Below are 22824 nucleotides of genomic sequence, written 5' to 3'. Positions count from 1 at the left end.
AGTGATCGGTGAAAACCTCACAAGGAAAACCATACAAGTAGTGACACCATATCTTCAAGGCATGAACAATAGCTGCTAACTCTAGGCCGTGGAAAATATAGTTCTTCTCATGCACCTTCAACTCTCCGGACGCGTAGGCAATCACCCTACCGTCCTGCATTAGCACCGCGCCAAGACCAATGCGTGATGCATCACAATACACCATATAGGACCCCGATCCAGTAGGCAACACTAACACTGGGGTTGTAGTCAAAGCAGTCTTGAGCTTTTGAAAGCTCTCCTCACACTCCTCCGTCCACCTGAAAAGAGCACCCTTCTGGGTCAACCTGGTCATAGGTGCAACAATAGATGAGAAAGAATATAAAAATGGAGGATAATACCCCGCCAAGCCAAGAAAACTCTGGATCTCCGTAGTTGAGGATGGTTTAGGCCAACTCTACACTACTTCAATCTTCTTAGGATCTACCTTGATCCCCTAACTCGATACTGCATGACCAAAAAATGCCACTAAATCTAGCCAGAAGTCACACTTCAAAAATTTTGCATACAACTTCTTCTCCCTCAAGGTCTAAAGCGCAGTCCTCAGGTGCTGCTCATGATCCTCCCGACTCCGAGAGTATACCAGAATGTTATCAATAAACACAATGACGAAAGAGTCAAGATAGGGCTGAAATACATTGTTCATCAAGTGCATGAATGCTGATGGGATGTTGATCAGCTCAAAAGACATCATAAGGAAATCGTAATGACCATACCGGGTCCTGAAAGTAGTTTTTGGGATATCTGGCTCCCGAATATTCAACTGATGATAGCCTGAATGCAAGTCGATCTTAGAGAACACTCTGGCACCCTGAAGCTGATCAAATAGGTCATCAATACGTGGCAATGGGTACCTGTTCTTCACTGTAACCTTGTTCAACAAGCGATAATCAATACACATCCGCATAGAACCATCCTTCTTCTTCACAAACAAGATAGGAGCATCCCAAGGCGATACACTAGGCCGAATGAAGCCCTTATCGAGCAACTCTTGCAACTGTTCCTTTAACTCATTCAACTCTGCTGGGGTCATCCGATAAGGTGGAACAAAAATAGGCTGAGTGCCCGGTAACAAATCAATGCCGAAGTCAATATTCCTGTCGGGCGGCATGCCCGAAAGATCCATCGGAAATACATATGAATAGTCCCTCACTACCAGAACAAACTCGATGGTAGGAGTATCAACTAACATCTCTCACATAGGCCAGATATGCATCACACCCCTTCTCAACCATTCGTTGAGCTTTAAGAAATTAAACAACCCTGCTAGGAACATGATCCAGGGTACCTCTCTACTCTAGTCGCGGTAGACCTGGCATAGCCAATGTCACCGTCTTGGAATGACAATCAAGGATAGTGTGATAGGGCGACAACTAGTCCATGCCCAAAATAACATCGAAATCCACCATACTAAACAATAATAAATCGGCTCTGGTCTCAAAACCACTAAGAACAATCAAACACGACCGATACACATGGTCAACAATAATAGAATCACCAACGGGTGTAGATACATAAACAGGTGAACTTAGAGAATTACGAGATTCACCAAAATACGAAGCAAAATAAGATGACACATAAGAATAGGTGGAGCCTGGATCAAATAAGACTGATACATCTTTATGACAGACCAGAACAATACCTGTGATAATAGAATCTGATGCAACTGCCTCCGTCCTAGCAGGAAGGGCATAATATCTAGCTTGGCCTCCCCCTCTAGGGCGACCTCTATCTGTCCGACCTCCACCTCTAGATGGATGTGCAGGTGGGGTGGTAGCTGGTGCTGTAATCATAGCCTGAGGACCCGGTGGAGCACGCGGTGCCTGAGAAATCTATGGAGGTGCCCCCCTTCTAAATATGGGGCAATCCTCACCAAATGACGAGTGTCGCCACACTCAAAACAAGCTCTCTGAGGACGTGACTACTGCGACTGGCTTAGGCCTGATCGACTAGACTGACCACTGGAAGCACCCCATACAGGAGGCACACTAGACACTGGTGGTGCATAATAAGGATCCTAGGGCCTAGTAGTGGCCGGAGCACCGCTGACGGCTGGAAGTGCTGAATGAACAGGGCGACCCATATAACCTCTGCCTTGACGAGTTCTAGCTGGGGCACGAGTACCACTATAAGTGCCACACTCTCGAGACCTCTTGGCTTCTCTCTCCTCTCTATCCCAAGTCAGCATGACCTCTAACCTCCTAGTAATCCCTACTACCTGTTGATATGCAATATCCATCTCCAACTCTCAGACCATGCTTAATCTGATGCTGGGGTTGGGCCCTTCAATAAACCGACGAACTCGCTCTCGAACAGTAGCAACCAAGGCTTGTGCATGCCTAGCCAAATCACTGAATCAGACCGCATACTCTTACATGGTCATAACACCTTGGCATAACTGCTCAAACTCTGCGCGCCAAGCATCTCTTAGACTGTGAGGAACATACTCCCTCGGGAACATATCTGAGAATTGAGTCCAAGTGAGTGAAGCTGCCTCAGTCGGACTATCCAACTCGTGTGCGCGCCACCACTGATAGGCCGCTCCTCTAAGCTGGAATGTAGTGAAAAAAACCCCACTAGTCTCCGCAACACCCATAATACGGAGGATGCAGTGGCACTCCTCAAGAAAACCCTGGGCATCCTCTGACGCCAAGCCACTGAAAGTAGGTAGGTGGTATTTCTTGTACCTCTCGAGCCTGAGTTGCTCTGCCTCAGAAGCTATTACCCTAACCTCGGGCTGAACTGGAGCTAATGGCTGTATAGGTATGATATCTGGATCCTGGTCTACCTAAACCCGCTATTCTGGGGTACCGGCAATGGAAGTTTGTGCTCCCCCCAGCCTAAGATGTGGCAGAAGCAAGAGGTATCAATCCTACCTGAGCCAAGGTGATGAACATGATCAGAAACTGGGCTAGAGTCTCCTAGAGGGCTGGTGCAGTAACAGGCGTCTCAGGTGCCTACCCTCCAACTGGAGCTACTGGTGGCTCCTTTGTAGCAGCTCGTACGGGTGCTCTGGCTGCACTACGTGGACGTCCTCGCCCTCTACCCCGACCCCGGACTCTCGCGGTTCTAGCAGGGGGCGCGAGTGTCTGATCATTCGATCCAGCTGTACGTGTCCTCACCATCTATGAGAGAATAGAAAGACAGAAGTTCAGAGACCGAAGTCAAAATCTCACACGATAAGGAATCAAAGAAAGTGAAACTTTTCCCAAAAGTTCCATAGCCTCCCGAAGATTAGTACATACGTCTCCGTACCGATCCGCGAGACTCTACTAAACCTACTTATGACTCATAATACCTATGAACCTAGAGCTCTGATACCAACTTGTCACGACTCCAATTTTCCTCCGTAGGATGTCGTGATGGCACCTAGTTTCCATGACTAGGTAAGCCTAACAACTTGCGAAATAAATAAATAATAAGTTGAACTCCAATCTCAACACATGATATATAAATATGAAACTGCAAATCCATAATTTACAACTCCCAAAACCTGGTAGACATAAGTCACAAGCTTCTAAGAGTAAGTAGTAAATTTCTCTATACATCAAAGTCTAATGAGAATAAGGGAAGCAACATAATAAGGATAGAGGGGGACTCTGAGGTCTGCGGAAGCTGGCAGAAATACCTTGAAGTCTCCATGTACAGTCCAACTCACTGGTATCTGATCTAGTGGGAAGAACCTGGATATGCACAAAATGATGTGTGGAGTGTAGTATGAGTACGCCACAACGGTACCCAGTAAGTGCCAAGCCTAACCTCGGTAGAGTAGTGACGAGGTCACGTCAGGCCCTATTGGTTTAAAAGGAAAGTAAAGCAGAAGATATAATAATATTTGAAATGACTAAAAATTTAACAACGAGAAACCTTAGAAAATAATAGCTCAACAAGTAGAGGAAAACAACATGGGCACTCTCGAGGTACCGACTCGTAGTCCCAAATATGAATATGCAAGACATGGGGATTCCCGAGACACCGCCTCATAGTCCCAAAGTAAATATGCAAGATATGGACCTCGTAATCCCAAAGTAAATATGCAGTACAAGGGGGATATCCCGAGTTAACGCCTCATAGTCCCAAAGTAAATATGCAGTATAGGAGGATCTCTCAAGGAACCGTCTCGTAGTCCCAAAGTAAATATGTAGTACAGGGGGATCTCCCGAGGAATCGCCTCGTAGTCCCAAAGTAAATATGCAATACATGGGGATATCCCAAGGAACCGCCTTGTAGTCCCAAATATAAATATGCAGTACAAGGGGATCTCCCAAGGAATCGCCTCGTAGTCCCAAAGTAAATATGCAATAGGTAATCGAAGGAAACACGAATTTACAGCAAGAATCTTATAGTTAAAGATTTTATTCAAATTAAGGGAAGCATGTAATTCAACTAAGCATATTGCACAAATTGCAAGTAAGAGTTAAGGCACGTAGACATGCGATTCTAGGCTAAACATGATTACTACATATGCTAAGGCAACTCAGTTAATGTATTTTAAAAGAAGACAACTCCGTTAATGTATTTTAAAAGATGACAAATCAGCAAGAACCGAATTTTTTATAATTAGCCCGTGTACGCACTCGTCACCTCGCGTACACGGCGCTCACATATCACAAATTGTTATAACAATACCAAATCCTAAGTGGATTTCCCCCACACAAGGTTAAACAAGTCACTTACCTCAAATCTCGCTCAATCAATCGATAAGGATGCCTTTCCCTTGATTTTTCGACTCCGAATGGCCCAAATCTAGCTAAAAGCAATTACATATCATGAATACGACTACAAGAAACTAATTTAAATCATAAGTCTACTACTTTAGCAAAGAATCGAAAAATCGCCCCAAAAGGTCGACCCGGGCCCATGTCTCGGAATCGGGTAAAAGTCACAAAATACGAACACCCATTCGATATTGAGTTCACCCATACCAAAATTACCAAAATCCGTCACCAAGTCGCCACTCAAAGCCCCAAATTAAACACTCCAAATTTCTAGCCTCAAACTCCCAAATTTCACCTTAAATACACACTAACTAGGTGGGAAAATTAATGGAGAAACAAGATTATTGATAAAAAATAAGTACAAGGGACTTACCTCAAGAAATCACTCAAAAATGCTCTCAAAAATCGCCAAGACCCGAGCTCAAAATGTCCAAAATGATAAAAATCACGAACCCTTGATTTAATATAGTGTGCCCAAGCGTTTCGCACCTACGACCAGTTCCATCGCACCTGCGGAACCGCTTTTGCGGTAAATTCCTCTGCTTCTGCGAAAATCACTTAAGTCCCTCAAGGCCCACTCCTGTGTTCCAGGTTCCGCACCTGCGGATTCGCTTCTGCGGGTGCGCATCTACGCAAACACGTCTGCTTCTGTGGACAGGCCTCCCCATACTCGCCCGCTCATGCGATCAATCTTCCGTAGAAGCGACTCCGCTTCTGCGACCCTCACACTGCACCTGCGACCACTGGCCAACTCCCCTAGCCCCGCACCTGCGCCCTATTGCTCGCACCTGCGGTAAGCCTTGCGCAGGGTGAGATTACACCAGAACCAGCCCAGCACGAGAAAATCTTCTAAAAGTCCAAAAATAATCCGTTAACCATCCGAAACTCACCCGAGGCCCCCGGGACCTCAACCAAATATACCAACCAGTCCTAAAATATCACACGAACTTAGTTGAGCCTTTAAATCACATTAAACAACGTGAAAAGCACGAATTACATATCGATTCAAGCCTAATGAACTTCAAAGTTTCAAACTTCTACATCCGATGTCGAAACCTATCAAATCAAGTCCGATTGACCTCAAATTTTGCACACAAGTCATAATTCACATTACATACCTATTTCAACTTTCGGAATCGAAATCCGACCCTGATATGAAGAAGTCCACTCCCCGTCAAACTTCCCAAAATTCATCAAATTTTCAACTTTCGCCAAATGACGTTAAAATGACCTACGGATCTCCAATTCAACATTCGAACACGCTCCGAAGACCAAAATCACCCTACAGAGCTATTGGAATCGTCAAAACTCTATTCCAGAGTCGTCTTCACACAGTTCGAACTACAGTCAATTCCTATGACTTAAACTTCCATTTTAGGGACTATGCATCCCATTTCATTCCGAAACCATAAACAAATCCTCTTGGCAAGTTACATAACCACAAAATGAAGTAGATGGAGCAATAAATAGGGGTTCAGGGCTACTACTCTCAAAATCACCGGCCGGGTCGTTACAAAATTCGGGCATAGATTTTTTTAAAATTTTTAATTAAATTTATTATTTAAAAATTATATGAAAAAAATACTAGTATAAGGTAACATAGTTAATAATGAATTCTTTTTAAAAGAGTTTAACAAAATTATTCCAAAAAAAAAAAAAATTGACTCTCCAAATAATAATACATTCACATCATCAACTGAGACGAAGGGAGTATCGTTTTTCTCTAATAAAGATGTTTGGAGAATAGATACAACATTGCTGAGAAAAATCTACCACAAATTTAGAGCTCAAGTCTATGGATAGAACAAATAAAAAACTCTTAGGGGGTTGAATCTATTGGTAATATAGATTCCATAGACCTTTCTGAACTCAACTAGCTTTTGTGGGAGAAATAGCTAGTTGCAAATAGTAAAATAGTAATTTAAAAAATATAAAGCAAAATATTATGCTTTAAAAGAAACAACAAACCGACTTTCTTTTTTTCCCGGATTTGCACATAAAAATCTTACATTGAATATAAGCATTCCATCGACTTCATATCCGAGACTCAAATTCTAGAATTTTAAGTGAAAATAAAAATATGCAATAATGGAAATGAAGTTCTTAGAATCAGTAGAATTCCAAAATTACGGGAACCATGGTTTCACGCCGGGAGAACAAGATTCAGATTAAAATATTACCACTTCATCACTATTGATAACAAACCGACAATTTCATAGATGATACTAATTGATACACCCCCTTGATCTATATGGTTGTCTTTTAATTAAAAAAACTATAGAAATCTTATCTTAAAATAATTTGACGTTGACTTCTTATTAGAATTCGAAATAATAAAAGGAAAACGCTTTACGCTAGCAGAAAATTAAAAGCTAAAGAAAAAAGGAGCTTCAGAAAAAAAGAAAGGAGGACCTTTGGACGGAGACCAGAGGAGTCGACATCAAAAACATTTTTAAATAAAAAGACCATTAAATACCTAAAACTCATTCCTTCTTTCCATTTCTGCGAACACTACTTATCTCTTCCTTTCTCCATTCCCGCCTATAATTCAAGGATTGAACCCGTAACCACCTCCCGATGATCCTATCAGACGACTAATTACAGATTCTCACTTATGGTTAGTTCCTATCCTTTTATGTGTTACTATAATTTACTCAAGTTAAACTATGAGAACAACTTGTTTAATTGTGTTTTCCTTTTTGCAGCATTTGTGCTTAAGGGCCTAAAACTTGATATTGAGCAATAAGACGAGAAAATCAAATGGATGCATGTATCAAATTTTGTGCTTTGTTTGTGTATCTATCTTTGGCTTTGAGTTGCTTCTCTCCTTTGGGATCTGTCTCTCAACTTTTGCCTGCAGAGGAAGGTAGTTATATTTTCTCTCCTTTGACGGTTTCTGCAAAATATTAGTACTATAATTGTTCTTTTTTCTTCCTCTTCTTATCTATAAATTAAACACGCTCTTTTCTTCTCTTTGATTTTCATCCCCATACATTGATGATCTGTGTTTGTTCTTGTGCATACTGCGTTTCCTTTTTTATTTTCGTCTTTAAATTTGTTTTCTGAAAGCTAAAACTGTTTTCCTGTTCCAGATTGATTCAAATGTGGTTGCCTTTCGTGCTATCCATGTCTGCTTTTTCTTTTTCCTTTTTCTTCCCTTTTTTTTTGTTTCGTTTGGTTTTTGTTACTGTTGTGGTGTGCGGATATTTTGTTTGTTTGTGTTCTTTGATTTTTCAATATTGGTTAATATCTAGCTAATAAAGTGGTCTTGCATAATGAAAGAATATCCTGTCCAGACCTTTTCGTTCATTATTATTCTATTATGAGTTTATGTTCTCTGCGGTAGAAATATAAAAAGTAAATAGTTTTACATTATAAGAATAAGTTGACATATATTTACTGGAAAATTTGTCTGATATTATAACCTAGAAAGCAAAATAATAATTAAATTACAATAATAATATAAAAAATTATAATATAACTTAACCTTTTTCATTGAAGTGATGGCCGCGTTGAATGTCTTACTGTAAAGGGTCAATTACATGCGTATTTTTCTATTGTGAGATGCTAATCATCTTGCATTTAACATGTTTTTTGTTGATTTTTTAATTGTTAATTGATTCCTTTTCTCCCCCCCCCTTCCCCTCAACCCCAAAGCGAAATTTACTGCTTTCAACATCTCTGCGCGTCAGACAAAAACAAAACAATTACTCCCTAATTTCAAATATCGATTATTTTAATAAATTGAATTTGTTTTAAGATATTTGACGCTTTTAAAAAAAATTATTAGCTCATTTGATCGACTTCTAATTAGTGAAATATTAATCAAGTAACTTTTAAGGAGGAGAGATAAATGATAGTTTAAATAAATACTTTTATTATTAAAACTATAAAATTCTTTCTTAATGAGAGCACAAAAATCATATTTAAAGATATAGTATATATTATGAGTACGTGTTTATCACGTAGAACTATGTATATGTATGTACTATAAAATTAGAAAAACGAAAAACGTGTTTATTTTAAGAGGTGCGCCTGTTCCCTTTGGATCATGTATGTCTTATAGGCTGAAATTAAGTCAAATACTCTATTCGGTTCACTTTGTAATTTTTTTATCTCTTTTTATGGTCCATAATATTTAATTTTTTCAGATATTAAGAGTGACTTCTTTCCAAAGTTGTCTTAGGAGTAAAAAGCCTTGAAGTAATTTGTTATATTTTTAATGAACAAATTAAGGTTAATACGGTTAATTTCATTATTAATTAATGTTTGAAAGGTAAATTTCTTAATATGTGTGAAAAGAACTAAAAAAATCGGAGGAAGCAACAGCTACCGACCAGTCTATCCTTCACCTTCTTCAATACCAGTGAGGGCTCAGTGCTATCATTCTGGGTATAGCCCAAAATGGCTTGCTTTTCTTATCTATATGCATTTTTCTGATACTAATTCACTATGATACGCTACATCATTTTAAATCATGCCAAGGTATTTGGCTAGTCCTAATCCCGAAATTTGTGAAATCTAAGTGTCCGATATTCTTGAATTTTTGGCACGAAATTCTATGCTATAGTGGTCGGGCTTCTAGCAATGATGCTTTATCGATAGGTGTGATGGAATAGATGATATTATTCTATTCTTAACTAAAGATTTTAAATTTGAGCCTTGAGAATGAAAAAAATTCGTATAGCGCTTCCATTTTTAATATTTTCTGGGACGCTAATTAATCTAGATTAGTCAGATTAGTGAATAATAAATATCAGATAATTACAAAAAGGAAAATAAAAAAATAAAATTTATACTCTAGGCAAGACTTATTCTATTGTACATATATTCTTTTCAAGACTATCCATTCTACGTCGGAGCATCAAACAACAGTAATAATCACAAACATGATCGATGCTTTATATGTAAACTAATCCAATGTTACCCTGGTAACTTTACTTGAGGTGCAAGAATTTGCTCTTCAATATCATCTGGATATTGTAACGATTGAAATATAATTTAACTTTGATGTCACAGTTAAAGTTCTGGAAACAATATCAATGAAACTTCAGAACACAACTTGGAACGTCAGCAGAGCCTCTTGCAATGAGGGGAGAGGTTTCAACGTGACAGATCCTGCTTTTAATAAAATTCTCAGCAATGTAACATGCGACTGCTCATTCAATGACAGCTCAGTTTGCCATGTGGTGACCATGTAAGCGCTCCTTCTTTATACGTTGAATCATATCTTAATATGTGAATTATGCTACAAGGAAGACTCATTATTGTAAGTATTTCAAGGTTGCAAAGATTTTCTTCTGTTATTTATATATATGAAGAAAGAAAAGTGCTGTATGTCCATTTAATCGAGTTTAAGTTGTGTGCAGTGATTATATATATATATATATATATATATATTATTAGATTATATTGACCTATTATGACATAGTATCACTTATTTGGCCTTTTTCGTTCGACAAGTATCTTAATATTTATTTTTTCTAATTCTCGAAATACTCTTTTCCTAGATAAAATTCTTAATTCCATCTCCATTTCATTTTCATTGTCGTTCTTCTCCTCGAGAAAATACTTTTAAACTTTTTTTGGTAAATAACTTTATTTAGTCATTTTAAGAGAAATTATTTTTCAATGTTATTTTACCAAACATATTAATGGCTTATTATCAGTTTAAGTAATGATTTTCAGCACTTAATGCTCGTCAACTACTTCAATCGTGGCTCTATATTTCCCTATTAAAGTACTATTTGGACACTAATCTATATTGGCGTTTTAATTTCTTTCTTACCTCAAAGGAGAAAGATATTTTTGATTGATCAACTGCACTTGTTACTGGCATTCAAAAACTTGACATTTAGCATTGTGGCCGACGTAATAGGGTGTAAAGAGCGTCCAAGAACAATGACTTCTTGTGAATTATATCCCTTTGAGTCTTATAACAATAACAAATCAGTGTAATCCTATAAGTGAGATGTAAAAATGGTAGTGTGTACGTAGACTTTACCCTATCTTTAAGAAGGCAGAGTGAGTGTTTTCTGAAGACCCTCGATTTAGGCAAGATAAAAGGAAGGGCAACAACAAACACATTAATAAAAAAATCGAAGCGAAAATACAAAACTAATACTAGTTAATGCAATCAAAAAATCGAAACGAAAGTAATTACAAGTAATAATAGAAGTCATGGGAGTACGAAAAACACAAATGACACTAAGTCATGTACTAAAGCTACTGTGCTACCTAACCATTTATCTTTATTCTCAACCTGCATAACTTCCTATCCATGATCATATTCTCAGTAAGTTGGAGCAACGCCATATCTTGCGTAATCACCTCTTCCCAATACTTTTTCGGCCGGTCTCTACCTATCCTTAGGCTCTTCAAAACCAACCTCTCACGCCTTCTCACCGGTGCATTTGTGCCTCTCCTCTTCACAATATTTAAAGTTTAAACCCTGTTATTTTTTTTCCTAGCTAAACTCCTCTACCGTTAGGTGTTAATAAATATTTTTGATTTTCTCTCCTGTTTTTGTTGATACAGCCAATTGAAGGGTCGTAATTTGACAGGAATTCTACCTCCTGAATTTGCAGAGCTTATTCATCTGCGAGAATTGTGAGTATCAGTTAATTCCATAACATTATTTTGATTATAGTTTTCTCTGCATTCAGTCATAGGATAAGTTATTTTATTTTATTTCTCGTAGCTTTAAAATTCAAATTTCCACTGCATCAATGTAACACAATGACAATTAGTTAGTGGTTGGTTCCTTGAGCCTAATTGATGATGGGACCTATCTTTCGTGTTGATATTTTGATGTAATGAGCTTTTTTGGGTGAATAATTATGGCCAGAAAGTTAATAGGAAAACAAACACAGGATTACTCTCATTTGTTTTCACAGATAAATTTGAAAATTTTATGTAAGCAAACATACAGAGAGTGGCATGTATTATGAAAGAATGGAATTTTACCAATATAATTGCTTAAAATTAGGGTATTTCTGAACAGAAATCCACTTGGTTAAATCTCTATTGGAATACTTTTGGAATTTTCCTGAGGCAAACTATCAAAATTTTGCCTTGTAAACTCTTGAATACAGAAACTGTCATGTGTTGTTATTCAATTTTTGTACAAATCATAACAGTGACAAGTTCATTGTTTGTTGCTTTATATGCAACAAAGTCTATTGAGTTGTGTAAACCATAGACTTAAAAAGTGTGAAATCTGAAAGTTTAAACTGGACCATAACATGCAAAATTGGAGTCTCAATTAATTTTTGCATTTTCAGAGATCTGTCTCGCAATTTCTTAAATGGATCGATTCCCTCAAGCTATGGCAAGCTTCGTGTCACTATTCTGTAAGTTTGTTTTCCCTTTGATCTTTCTACAAAGTTTCAGTGAAGAAGTTTTTCTTTTCCTTTTTTTTTTCTTACATTTTGGTCAAACTCATAAATATATAGGTCATTGTTGGGTAACCGTATCAGTGGTGTGATTCCCAAGGAATTAGGTGATATTGACACACTGGAAGAACTGTAAGTAAAAGATATTGCATAGTTTCTTTTATATTTCTACATACTTTGGTTGTACCTAATTGGATGTCACATTCATGAAATGGAATTTTCAGAAATCTGGAAAATAATCTACTTGAAGGACCTCTTCCTCCAAACCTTGGTAGTTTGAGCCGCCTGAGTAAAATGTAAGTCATAGTAATCAGATATTCAATGTCTATTATCTACTTATTATTACTCTTCTTCCAAAATATTTGGCACTTTTCGCTTCTCGATATTCATACTAAAATATATAGTTTCTTAAGATTTAAGTTTTGGTATAAAGAAAGAGTTAATCTGGTCCGATTTAGCTCCAAAATTTGGTCAAATTGACTCAACAATAAGCAAAATGTGCCAAACAAATCGGAACGAATGGTGTGATTTTTCAGTTATCATGGTTAATTGAAGGAGCATTTTGCAGGTTTCTTACTGCCAATAATCTCACAGGAACTATACCTGAGAACTTCAGAAATCTTAAGAACTTGACAGAATTGTAAGTAAGAAATTTTAGAAGCACATCTGCCTTTTGTGTTTTCTATCTCTTAAGTCTTTAACTCTTTAGTCTGTTTGCAGTAGGATAGATGGGAATAGAATATCTGGAACCATACCAGATTTTATTGGCAATTGGACCAAAATGGACAGATTGTGAGTATGCATCTAATAGTAGCAAATCTTGATGCAATTTTCTTCTCCATGAAGAATTCTAAACTTTAGACCAACAAAAATATGGTAGCATACATAGTATATAATTGCGATTATCATGAAACTTTTTTGCAGAGACATACAAGGAACGTTAATGGAGGGACCTATTCCTTCTACAATATCCCAGTTGAAAAACATAACCGAGTTGTAAGTTCGCACTTCTCTGCTTTTTATAGTCGCGTAACTGTTAAATTCACTTTTATAAGAAAGGATATAGGGCTATTATAGTGGAAGTTCTCATGTGCATTGTTATTGTCAGGAGAATATCTGATTTGAGAGGAAAACAAATGCGATTCCCAAATCTTCAAGGCCTCACTCAAATGAAAAGGCTGTGAGTAGTATATGCTTGTAGTTGGAAAATTAGCAATTACATCTGTTCATCATAATTTCTTACGGTTCTCTAATTTGACTTTATTGATGCAGGATTTTGAGAAATTGCTCAATTTTTGGTCCAATTCCGGGATACTTAAGTGACATGAAGGATTTGAAACTTTTGTAAGTTTGTTTTCTTTTTATTTTTTAATCATTCTGTTTATTATTTCATGGGAAACTTTTTCTCTAGCAAGTACAGTGTTTTGGCTCTTTACATTTTAGTTTGTCAGGAGTACTAGAACATAGAAGTCTAGGTGAGATGTATTCGGAGATGACATAGATTTTGATGATTCTCAGCTATGATTATACTTGAATAGCAAATATTCTTGTGTTGACTGCCTCTTCTTTATCTTCTCAAAAGTTGGAATTTATAAGATATTAATATTACTCTTCTATCTAATTGCGAATACGACTGCCAAGTTTAACATTAGACTTGGAGATTGTTGTACAAGATTTGTTGATTGACTAGTCAGAACAAATAAGACGCTTTCTATATTCATATCAAGGTCTAAACTCTAAATTGAAAAGGTGATGTAACAGGATGCAGTTTTTCTTGTTTGCCGTCTTCTCTTTTTGCAACGGTGTGTATACTTTCATCGAATTTCGTAAATTTTTAATCTGCATATAATACAAACCCAAAATCACCCTTCATAGTATAAAAGGAAATTCTTCTACATACCAACGTTTTCCTCTTAGTTGCATGATGGAGTACAGATTGTCACTAATTGTTCGGATACCAAAGTGGTTCAGTTTTCTGTCCGGTTTGATGCTGATCCTGCCTCTGATAAGTGTTATTTATTTGCAGGGATCTGAGCAACAACATGCTGAATGGTACAATCCTAAATACATTGGGGCAGGTGAATTATGATAACATGTAGGTACCCTTACAAGTTGAAGCTTAAATCTTGTACATGCTTCTCTCCCTCAAAGTTTTCGTTCATTTATAACAAGCAACAGTTTTATCTGCGATGTAGGTTTCTTTCTCACAACACATTAAGCGGAGCAATTCCCAGCTGGATATTGGATAGTAAAGAGAACATGTTGGTATTTGCTCTAGTTTGTTTCTTTTTCTGCATTTTAGTAGTAAAGTTTGGTTAATATTGTAGCTAGTAATGCATTGTAGCATGCTACACCAAACTTTTTGCTTGGTGCAAGAATGCATTTACAAGAATTTGGTGTCTATTGAGTTCATGACAATGATCATCTTATTTTTATACAGCGATATATCATACAACAATTTCACACCAACATCTGCTACAGGATGCCAGTCCTCTACCATGTGAGCTTTATTCCTCTTTTTTTGGGTTCATATATTATTTCTGTTTGTTAAGTGAAAATTTTGGTCCTATAATTACATCACTTACAAACCTTCGTTCTTCTGCAGAAACTTAGTCTCCAGCTATTCAAATGCAATGACCAACTCGTAAGTCCTAAATGTTGTCTTATGCATCAGGTTGCTAGTTTATATGATGCTTTCTGTCTAATTATGTGGCTTAATCTATTGGAAATTTCAGGAGTGCCTGGTGTTCCAAGAAAGACCTCCCTTGTCCCGCAGAAGCTAAACGTAAGAGTTACAGCCTATTAACCATATTTTTTTATAATCCAAATTTCTTAACTTGGCCCTTGAGAGGGCCTGAAGTAGCATTGCGTATTGTTTACCCCTGAACCAACCCTTGGAGTGGCAATTTATGTACTTTAATTATCTTTGGAGTTAAGAGAGAATTTCAGAACCCTTCTTTATGCCCCGCTCTTTATGTCATCTGCAGATCATTCGCTTTTCATAAACTGTGGAGGAAGTAGTACTAATTTTGAGGGAAATGAATATGAGGAGGACTTGACCAATAGAGGTCCATCATATTTTTTTGTGTCCTCCTCCAATAGATGGGCTTTCAGCAGTTCAGGAGTGTACACGGGTTTTCAAGATGCCAGTTATATTGCAACAAATACATTTTCACTGAACGTGGCTGGTGCTGAGTTTTACAAGACAGCACGCCTTGCCCCTACTTCTCTCAAATATTATGGGCTTTGCCTGCGACAAGGTAGCTACAAAGTGCGCCTTCACTTTGCTGAAATAATGTTTTCTAATGACTCCACATATAGCAGCCTCGGAAGGAGGATATTTGATGTATCAATACAAGTAAGTGGAAACCTAACCTCTTCTGTAAATATGTAACTTAACTATTGATTCACTCAGTTCTGATATGATTTGGTAACTTCTTGGATTAGGCTAGAAGGTACTTGAGTGTTGATTTACTGAGTTCTGATAAGATTTTAAACTTATTGGTATGCAAGGTACCAATCTATTGGAGATAATGCAGTATATTTTGATTTCTTACACAGGGAAATGTAGTTTTGAAGGACTTCAACATTATGGAGGAAGCTAAGGGTGTTGGGAAAGGAATTACCATGGACTTTAAAGATGTTTTCGTTAATGGTAGCACTCTGGAGATTCACTTGTATTGGACGGGGAAGGGGACCACTGCTATTCCTGACAGAGGTGTATATGGACCTCTGATTTCAGCTATCACAGTGACACCAAGTCAGTATATCTCTGCCTATAGACTTTATCTTCCCAAAATTTTATCTTCAATGAAATCCCACTTTCTTCTTGCAGACTATAATATTGATACAGGCCGGTTACATGTCGGAGCTGTTATTGGCATTGTACTTGGTTCAATTGTGGTGCTTCTGATAATTGTGGTTGTTCTGTGGAAGAAAGGCATTTTTGGAGGGCAAAATAAGGAAGAAATAGGTACTACATACGTCAAAGCATTTATTCACTCTCTACATGCTTAAACAAATGGAAATGGAGGAGCTACAACGACAAAAACTTCGTATTCCTTGTTATGGTCTGAAACTATTTGATAGTATAGCGATATTTCTGTTATGATAATCTAGTCGCTTCATACAAATTAATCATCTGCCTTTAATTGATCAGCATTGAGACGATTGTTTTGTTGGTGGATCGACATCATGCCATATATCATAAATAGTTAGCACACAGCAAAATCTTCATGACTGATTAATCTGTCTTCATCATACAGATGTTTTAGGAGATCTTTATGTACTGACGTTTGTAGTATTCTTCTTGTTACAGAACTCAGAGCCCTTGATTTACAAACAGGTCATTTTAGACTTAGACAAATTAAAGCTGCTACAAATAACTTTGATCCCGCCAACAAAATTGGTGAAGGAGGGTTTGGACCAGTTTACAAGGTAGCTACTCTCACTATCTCTATCAATACTGATTTTGTGGTAGGACAACTTGCAGTTCTGTGGCCATACTTCCCATTGCTTATGCTTGATGTTGTGTTTATAGGAAAATACAGTAGTGCTGAATAGTTAAGTAGCAACATTCTTTTGTCTGTAATATGATGATTGTGAACTAATCCTAATCCTGCTGTCTGTAGGGTGTACTTGCAGATGGTGCAATAATAGCTGTTAAGCAGCTCTCTTCCAAGTCGAAGCAAGGAAATCGTGAATTTGTCAACGAGATAGGCATGATTTCAGCTCTACACCACCCAAACCTTGTGAGGCTTTATGGCTGTTGTATAGAAGGGAACCAATTATTGGTGATATACGAATACATGGAAAACAACTGTCTTGCTCGAGCTCTTTTTGGTAAAGCTTTGAAACATCATTTTTAAAATCATTAATCATCGCAATGATATTTTATGCCACCCTATATTCCTCTATTTCTCCTTTTCTTAGGCCGTGACGACCAGAGGTTGAACCTAGACTGGCCAACCAGAAAAAGGATATGCTTAGGAATAGCAAGAGGGTTAGCTTACCTGCATGAAGAATCAGCATTGAAAATTGTTCACAGAGATATAAAGGCAACCAATGTGCTTCTTGATAAAGATCTGAGTGCTAAGATTTCAGATTTTGGATTGGCAAAACTAGATGAAGAAGAGAACACTCATATTAGCACCCGAATTGCTGGAACAGTGTGAGTGAGCCTTCTTATCCTCACTTTCATTGTACTTTGTCTGATATAATCCTCTCTTTGTTTAGAAACAATAAAGAGCATATATCAGTTTGAAAAAGAAATCCTGTAACAGTAGTGAACTCTTCTGACTTTGAGGCACAACTAAACACCTCAAAAGTTCTTGCTACATGCAATGAGAGAGTAACAGTTCTGTGCATTTGAATTTTGTACTTCGTCGCAGTAACATGGTTACTAGGAAGTATCTTACTTTTCTTTTTCCTGTTTGTTAGAGGTTATATGGCTCCCGAGTATGCAATGAGAGGCTACTTGACAGATAAAGCTGATGTTTATAGCTTTGGAGTTGTTGCATTAGAGATTGTCAGTGGGAAAAGCAACACAAACTACAGGCCAAAAGAGGAATTTGTTTACCTTCTTGACTGGGTAAATCGTCAAACTTATTCATCATAAATCTTCCATGTATATTTTTGATTAATTGCAATCTGGATTTTCTTTGATATCTCCATTTCTCATTCCTACGGGATGAGAAAGAAAATTTTAGAATCATAGTTCTTTCATTATTTCTACTCACATTCTTATTGATGCATTTTTGCACATCTTACTGTCTTTTCCTCCCTCATCTCCAATCTTTGTCTTGCTTTCGATAACAATTTTGTTTTCTATTTGGAGTGCAGGCTTACGTCCTACAGGAACAGGGAAATCTCTTAGAATTAGTGGATCCACGTCTCGGATCAAGTTACTCCAAAAAAGAGGTAATGCAGATGATAAATCTGGGTCTGTTGTGCACCAATCCCTCTCCCACTCTCAGGCCGTGCATGTCTTCTGTCGTGAGTATGCTCGAAGGAAAAGTTCCGGTGCAAGCACCACTAGTTAAGCGCACCACATCAGATGACCACATGAGATTCAAATCTTTTGAGAAACTATCACAAGACAGTCAAACACAGGTTTCAAGTTACTCTCAGGACAGTCAAGTGCAAAGTATGAATGCACCTTGGAGTGATTCCTCGGTCTCTGTCCCTGGTAAAGATGAAACTACTTCCACGAGAAGGCTTCTTCCAGATCTTTATGATGTAAACCTAGATTGATTGACGGATAATACTGCAGAATTTTAGAAGTAGCTTTTGATTTCGATCATGTAATTAAGCAACGATTTTTACGTGTTACAGAGGTCAAGATAAGTTTTGCTTGTTATATTGATTTCCTTCCTGCTGGAGATTGTGTTCTTACACCTCAATTTTGTATTCTCTTAGAAGTTCCAATTTCAACGAGCAGGCAGGCGTTACACTTTTGAACCTTTTTGACGGCACATTTTTGCCAATGACCATGACATAGATTTGTCCTTGCTATCTTAAGATCCGATAAAAGTCGGATAGCAACTTCTCCCTCCCTTTCAATTTAAATGTCTTAGTTTACTAGGCACGAGCTTTAAGAAAATATCGGGAATTTTTGAATTTTGTGGTCTTTAAATAATTATGTGTGTATGTACCAAAATGTCCTTTAAATCTTGTGGCCCTTAAACCTGCCATGTAGAATATTAGAGTTAAAGAGATACCAAATATTGAAAGAGTCATTCTTTTAGAAAAAAGGAAAGTACGACACTTAAATTGTGAAACAAAGGGAGTATTAATCTTTTAAAGGGTAACTTTCATGATCCTGATAGAACTGATGGCATTTTAGGTGTCGCTAGAAAAACAAATAAATTGTTCCTGATGGCATTTTAGGTGTCGCTAGAAAAATAAATAAATTGTTCCTTATAAATCAGTTGTCTTGTCGTTAGAATTTTTTTTCAAAGGTGAGTCCCTCTTGTCACCTTTATTTTCATTGTCCAAATGTTTTACTCCACTAATCTTTTGTGATTACATGTATGGATATGAATCAAGATTTCGGACACACTTGATGACATTGATGAGATCATGGTTTGGCAAGATATGAATATATGTTTCTTTTCCATGTTTTCCAGTTTGAATTCATGCAAGATATATGATGAGAACACTAGAAAGGAGAAACCACAGAAATTAGCAATACAGGAGAAATAATTAAGCTATCCAATTAACCTGATGAAAATGCATGTGGCTAGCTGAAGAATTCTGTGGTAGAGTAGAGTGAAGAAAATGTTGATACTTGATATGCCAAAAGCGAGAAAGTATTGTCCTTCAAGAGGTTAAACAGACTTTTCATTTGATTAAACTCTAGTTTCTTTAGAACAATCTAATGGTAAATATATAGAGCTAAAGTCTGCAAGTTTTCTAAATTATTTCACCGAAAAGTTAAAAAATTTAGAGGCGCCATTTTCATGATGTAACGACCCAATAGGCTGTTTTGAGTACTAGTTCCTATTTCTGTGTTTTGAGACCTTATATAACTCAATTTGATGATTTATAACTTGCGTGCGTGGTCCGAGTCGTTTTCCAGAAAATTTATATGTGAAATTTCGAAGAAAATGTGATTTTTGACTTTAAATGTGGCTAGAGTTGACCACAGTCAACATTTTTGGTAAACGACCTCGGATCAGTGATTTGATGATTCTGGTGGGTTCATATGATGATTTCGGACTTATACGCATGTTTGGTTGGGGTTCCGAGTGACCCGAGGCCGATTCAACACTATATGTGAAGAAAATAAAAAAACTGAGTTTTGAACTTGAAAATCTTGAGTTTTAGTGATCGATTCTTGAATTTTGATATTATTTTAATGATTTGAATTTGCGAGCGAGTTTGTATGATGTTGTAACACTTGTGTGGATGTTCGGATTGGAGCTCGAGGGGCTCAGGTGAGTTTCGGATGCGTTGCAGATAGTTTTGGTATAGCTGATGAACAACTGGTGTTGCTGAACTGCAGGTCTCGCATTTGCGAGAACCTGTTCGCAAATATTGTAACGACCGTTTTGAGCTTTAGCGTTCTATTCGATTGTTTGAGACTGTGAGTAGCTTCATATTATGTATTATGACTTACGTGTATGGTTGGTTTCGATTTTAGAGCGGTTCAGGATTGATTTGGAAGAATGTTTCTCGTTTTAGAAGCTTTAAGTTGGAAGAGTTGACTAAAGTTTGACTTTTGGGTAAACGAACTCGGAATCGGGTTTTGATTATTCCGATAGGTTCATATGATGATTTTGAACTTGTGCGTATGTTCGAATTTGGTTTCGGAGGTTCCCAGAAGAATTCGACATTATTTGTCGAAAGTTGGCAATTTGAAGAACTTAAGAGTTCATAAGTTTGACCAAGAGTTGACTTTGATGTTATTGGACTACAATTGGTATTCCGAGACTTTGGATAGGTCTATATAGTTGAATTGAACTCATGTGCAAAGTTTGAAAGTAATTCGAAGTGTTTAAGTGTGATTCAGACACTCTTTTGAAAGAATGGAGATTTAACTTAAGAGAAGTTCTATTCAGTTTGATTCTCGATTCTTTGTTGTGATATTTTTATGGGTGTTTTGAGGCTTTGGATAAGTTTGCATGATGTATTTGTACTTGTTGGTATGATTGGATGGGGTCTCGAGGGGCTCAGGTGTATTTCAGATCATTGGTTGAGAAACTAGTTATGTTAAAGATTTAAAATTTGACCATGATCAATATCGGGTAAAGATGGCCTCTTTTAGGTGTTTTGAGTGCGCGAGCAGGTTCGTAGCGTGTTTTATAATTGAAATGCATATATGATTTGTGTCCGGGAGGTCCCGAATGAGTGTTTTATTTTATTTTTTTATTTTTTTATTCCCTTCCTCCAAGAGCTCCCCACCTTGTTCTCGGGGTGACCCGAACTCACAACCTATTGGTTGGAAGTGGCGAGCGCTCACCACTTGAACAACCTACTCTTGTCGGTCCCGAATATATTTTGGGTGTTAAAATGAAGATTTTCATATTGCTGTTTTTTTTTCCCAGGTGTAAGTAATTACGAAAATGCTAGTTATATCCCTGAAATTTTCAGATTGCTTTTAAAACTTCAAAAAATCATATCTCCCTCATTTGAAGGCCAAATTGGGTGATTCATGAGGCTATCTTGGATGTAATTTCACAAGGATCGTGATTGGCTTATCAAACATAAGTTTCGGGATTATCTAGGACCTAATTCGAGCTGGGACAACTGCTATTATATTTTTCTTGTTACGAAATTTAGTTACCTTTTCTCACAAGGTTTTGGAGCTCGGTTTTGAGTGATTTTGGAGAGAATTTTTATTATTTGGATTGGGGTAAGTATTTTTGGCTCGGATTTGTTATTATTTTATGATTCCAACCTTGATTTTAGTGTTTGATTAATGATTTGAATTGGAGAAATTGGGGATTTGAGTAAAGACTTTCTAAAATATGAATTGATGGTTTGAAGGCCGATTTGAGGTCGGAATTGAATGATTTTGGTATGGTAGGACTCGTATCGGAATGGGTGTTCGGAATTTATAAGTTTTGTAGGGTTCTGAGGTGCGGACCCGATGTTGACCTTTTGGGTTGACTTTTTAATTTTTATTAAAGATTAAAACTTTATTATCCAAAATTATTTTTTATGGCTTTTATTTATGATATTAAGTTATTTTGGCTAGATTCGAGCCATCCGGAGGTTGTTTAACACGGGAAGGGCTTTTTAGATCATTGATTTAGCTTCTTTGAGGTAAGTATTTTGCCTAACTTTGTGTAGGGGAAGCTATCCCTTAGGATTTGGGTTTAATTATACTATTTGAATTATGTTAAAGACGTGTATAAGAGGTAACGAGTGTGTATACGGGCTTATATGTGAACAGTTGACCAGTTTAGACTCTTAGGTCACTTATAGGCATTTAATTGAAGTTGCTATTATTTGTCCTATCTTTGCGTTGTCAAGTTTATTCTTACATGCCTTAGCTAAAGTTGTTATTATATGTTCTATTTTTCATTTGTCGAGGTTACTCTTATATGCATTTAGTGGTAGTTGTTATTACATGTTATTTCACCCATTGTTGAGTTATTCTCATGTATTTATTTGTAGTTGCTAGTTTGTGCTATCTCTTTCCTTATCGAGCCTAAGTTATGCATTTGATTTGAAGTTGCTATTTCATGAAAATACCTTCATTGTTGAGTTATTGAAGTTGTAGTTGTTGAAAGCTATTAACACTAGGGGTGTTCAGAACCGAACCGTTAACCAAACCGAACTGATGGCTTATTGGCTTATTGGTATCAGGTTATCGGGTTAATGGATGGTGAGCAGATTGAGATTTTATAATTAACGGCTTAACGGTTTGGGAGCGGATTACTCAATTTTCTTATCGGATAAACCGTTAAACCCGTTAAGAATCATTTAAATTTCTTATATACACGTGTCATATCAGCCTAGTGTATCTTGTTGTGCATTTGTGGAGGGTATTTCTCGCTATACTATTTCTCTCTTATTCTTAATTCTTATTAAATAAAGTTTTACAACATATTGTGAAAAGTAATTAATTTTTTTTCTATGTTACAAGATTTAATCTCATTAAAAAATACCTTTGAAAAACAAGTGAGGTTTATATAATTGCAATTCAAAGCATAATAATGAATCTT

The 22824-nt window shown here is 37.1% G+C and overlaps 1 protein-coding gene across 2 annotated transcripts; it reads left to right on the top strand.

The window, feature by feature from the left end:
- The first annotated feature begins 7167 nt into the window (after positions 1 to 7167).
- Positions 7168 to 18509, top strand: LOC104111434 (probable LRR receptor-like serine/threonine-protein kinase At1g53430). Of its 2 annotated transcripts, none has more exons than XM_009621133.4 (25): positions 7168 to 7374; positions 7463 to 7623; positions 9777 to 9954; positions 11295 to 11366; positions 12041 to 12109; positions 12212 to 12283; positions 12376 to 12447; positions 12720 to 12791; positions 12872 to 12943; positions 13076 to 13147; positions 13260 to 13331; positions 13424 to 13495; positions 14178 to 14246; positions 14347 to 14412; positions 14592 to 14651; positions 14757 to 14795; positions 14887 to 14936; positions 15139 to 15509; positions 15713 to 15911; positions 15987 to 16124; positions 16470 to 16588; positions 16783 to 16993; positions 17084 to 17321; positions 17591 to 17741; positions 17993 to 18509. In XM_009621133.4, the coding sequence occupies exons 2-25, from the start codon at positions 7518 to 7520 to the stop codon at positions 18401 to 18403; spliced, it is 3051 nt and encodes a 1016-aa protein (XP_009619428.1). In that variant the 5' UTR covers positions 7168 to 7374; positions 7463 to 7517; the 3' UTR covers positions 18404 to 18509. The 2 variants fall into 2 exon arrangements, with proteins under 2 accessions (XP_009619428.1, XP_070033341.1); XM_070177240.1 differs by having other exon boundaries at positions 7168 to 7378.
- The last annotated feature ends 4315 nt before the right edge of the window (positions 18510 to 22824 follow it).

Source organism: Nicotiana tomentosiformis, chromosome 6 (genome assembly GCF_000390325.3).
Source record: "Nicotiana tomentosiformis chromosome 6, ASM39032v3, whole genome shotgun sequence".
Classification (NCBI taxonomy): Eukaryota; Viridiplantae; Streptophyta; class Magnoliopsida; order Solanales; family Solanaceae; genus Nicotiana; species Nicotiana tomentosiformis.
The sequence above is the reverse complement of the archived record's forward strand: the minus strand, read 5'-3'. Positions and strand labels throughout refer to the sequence as shown.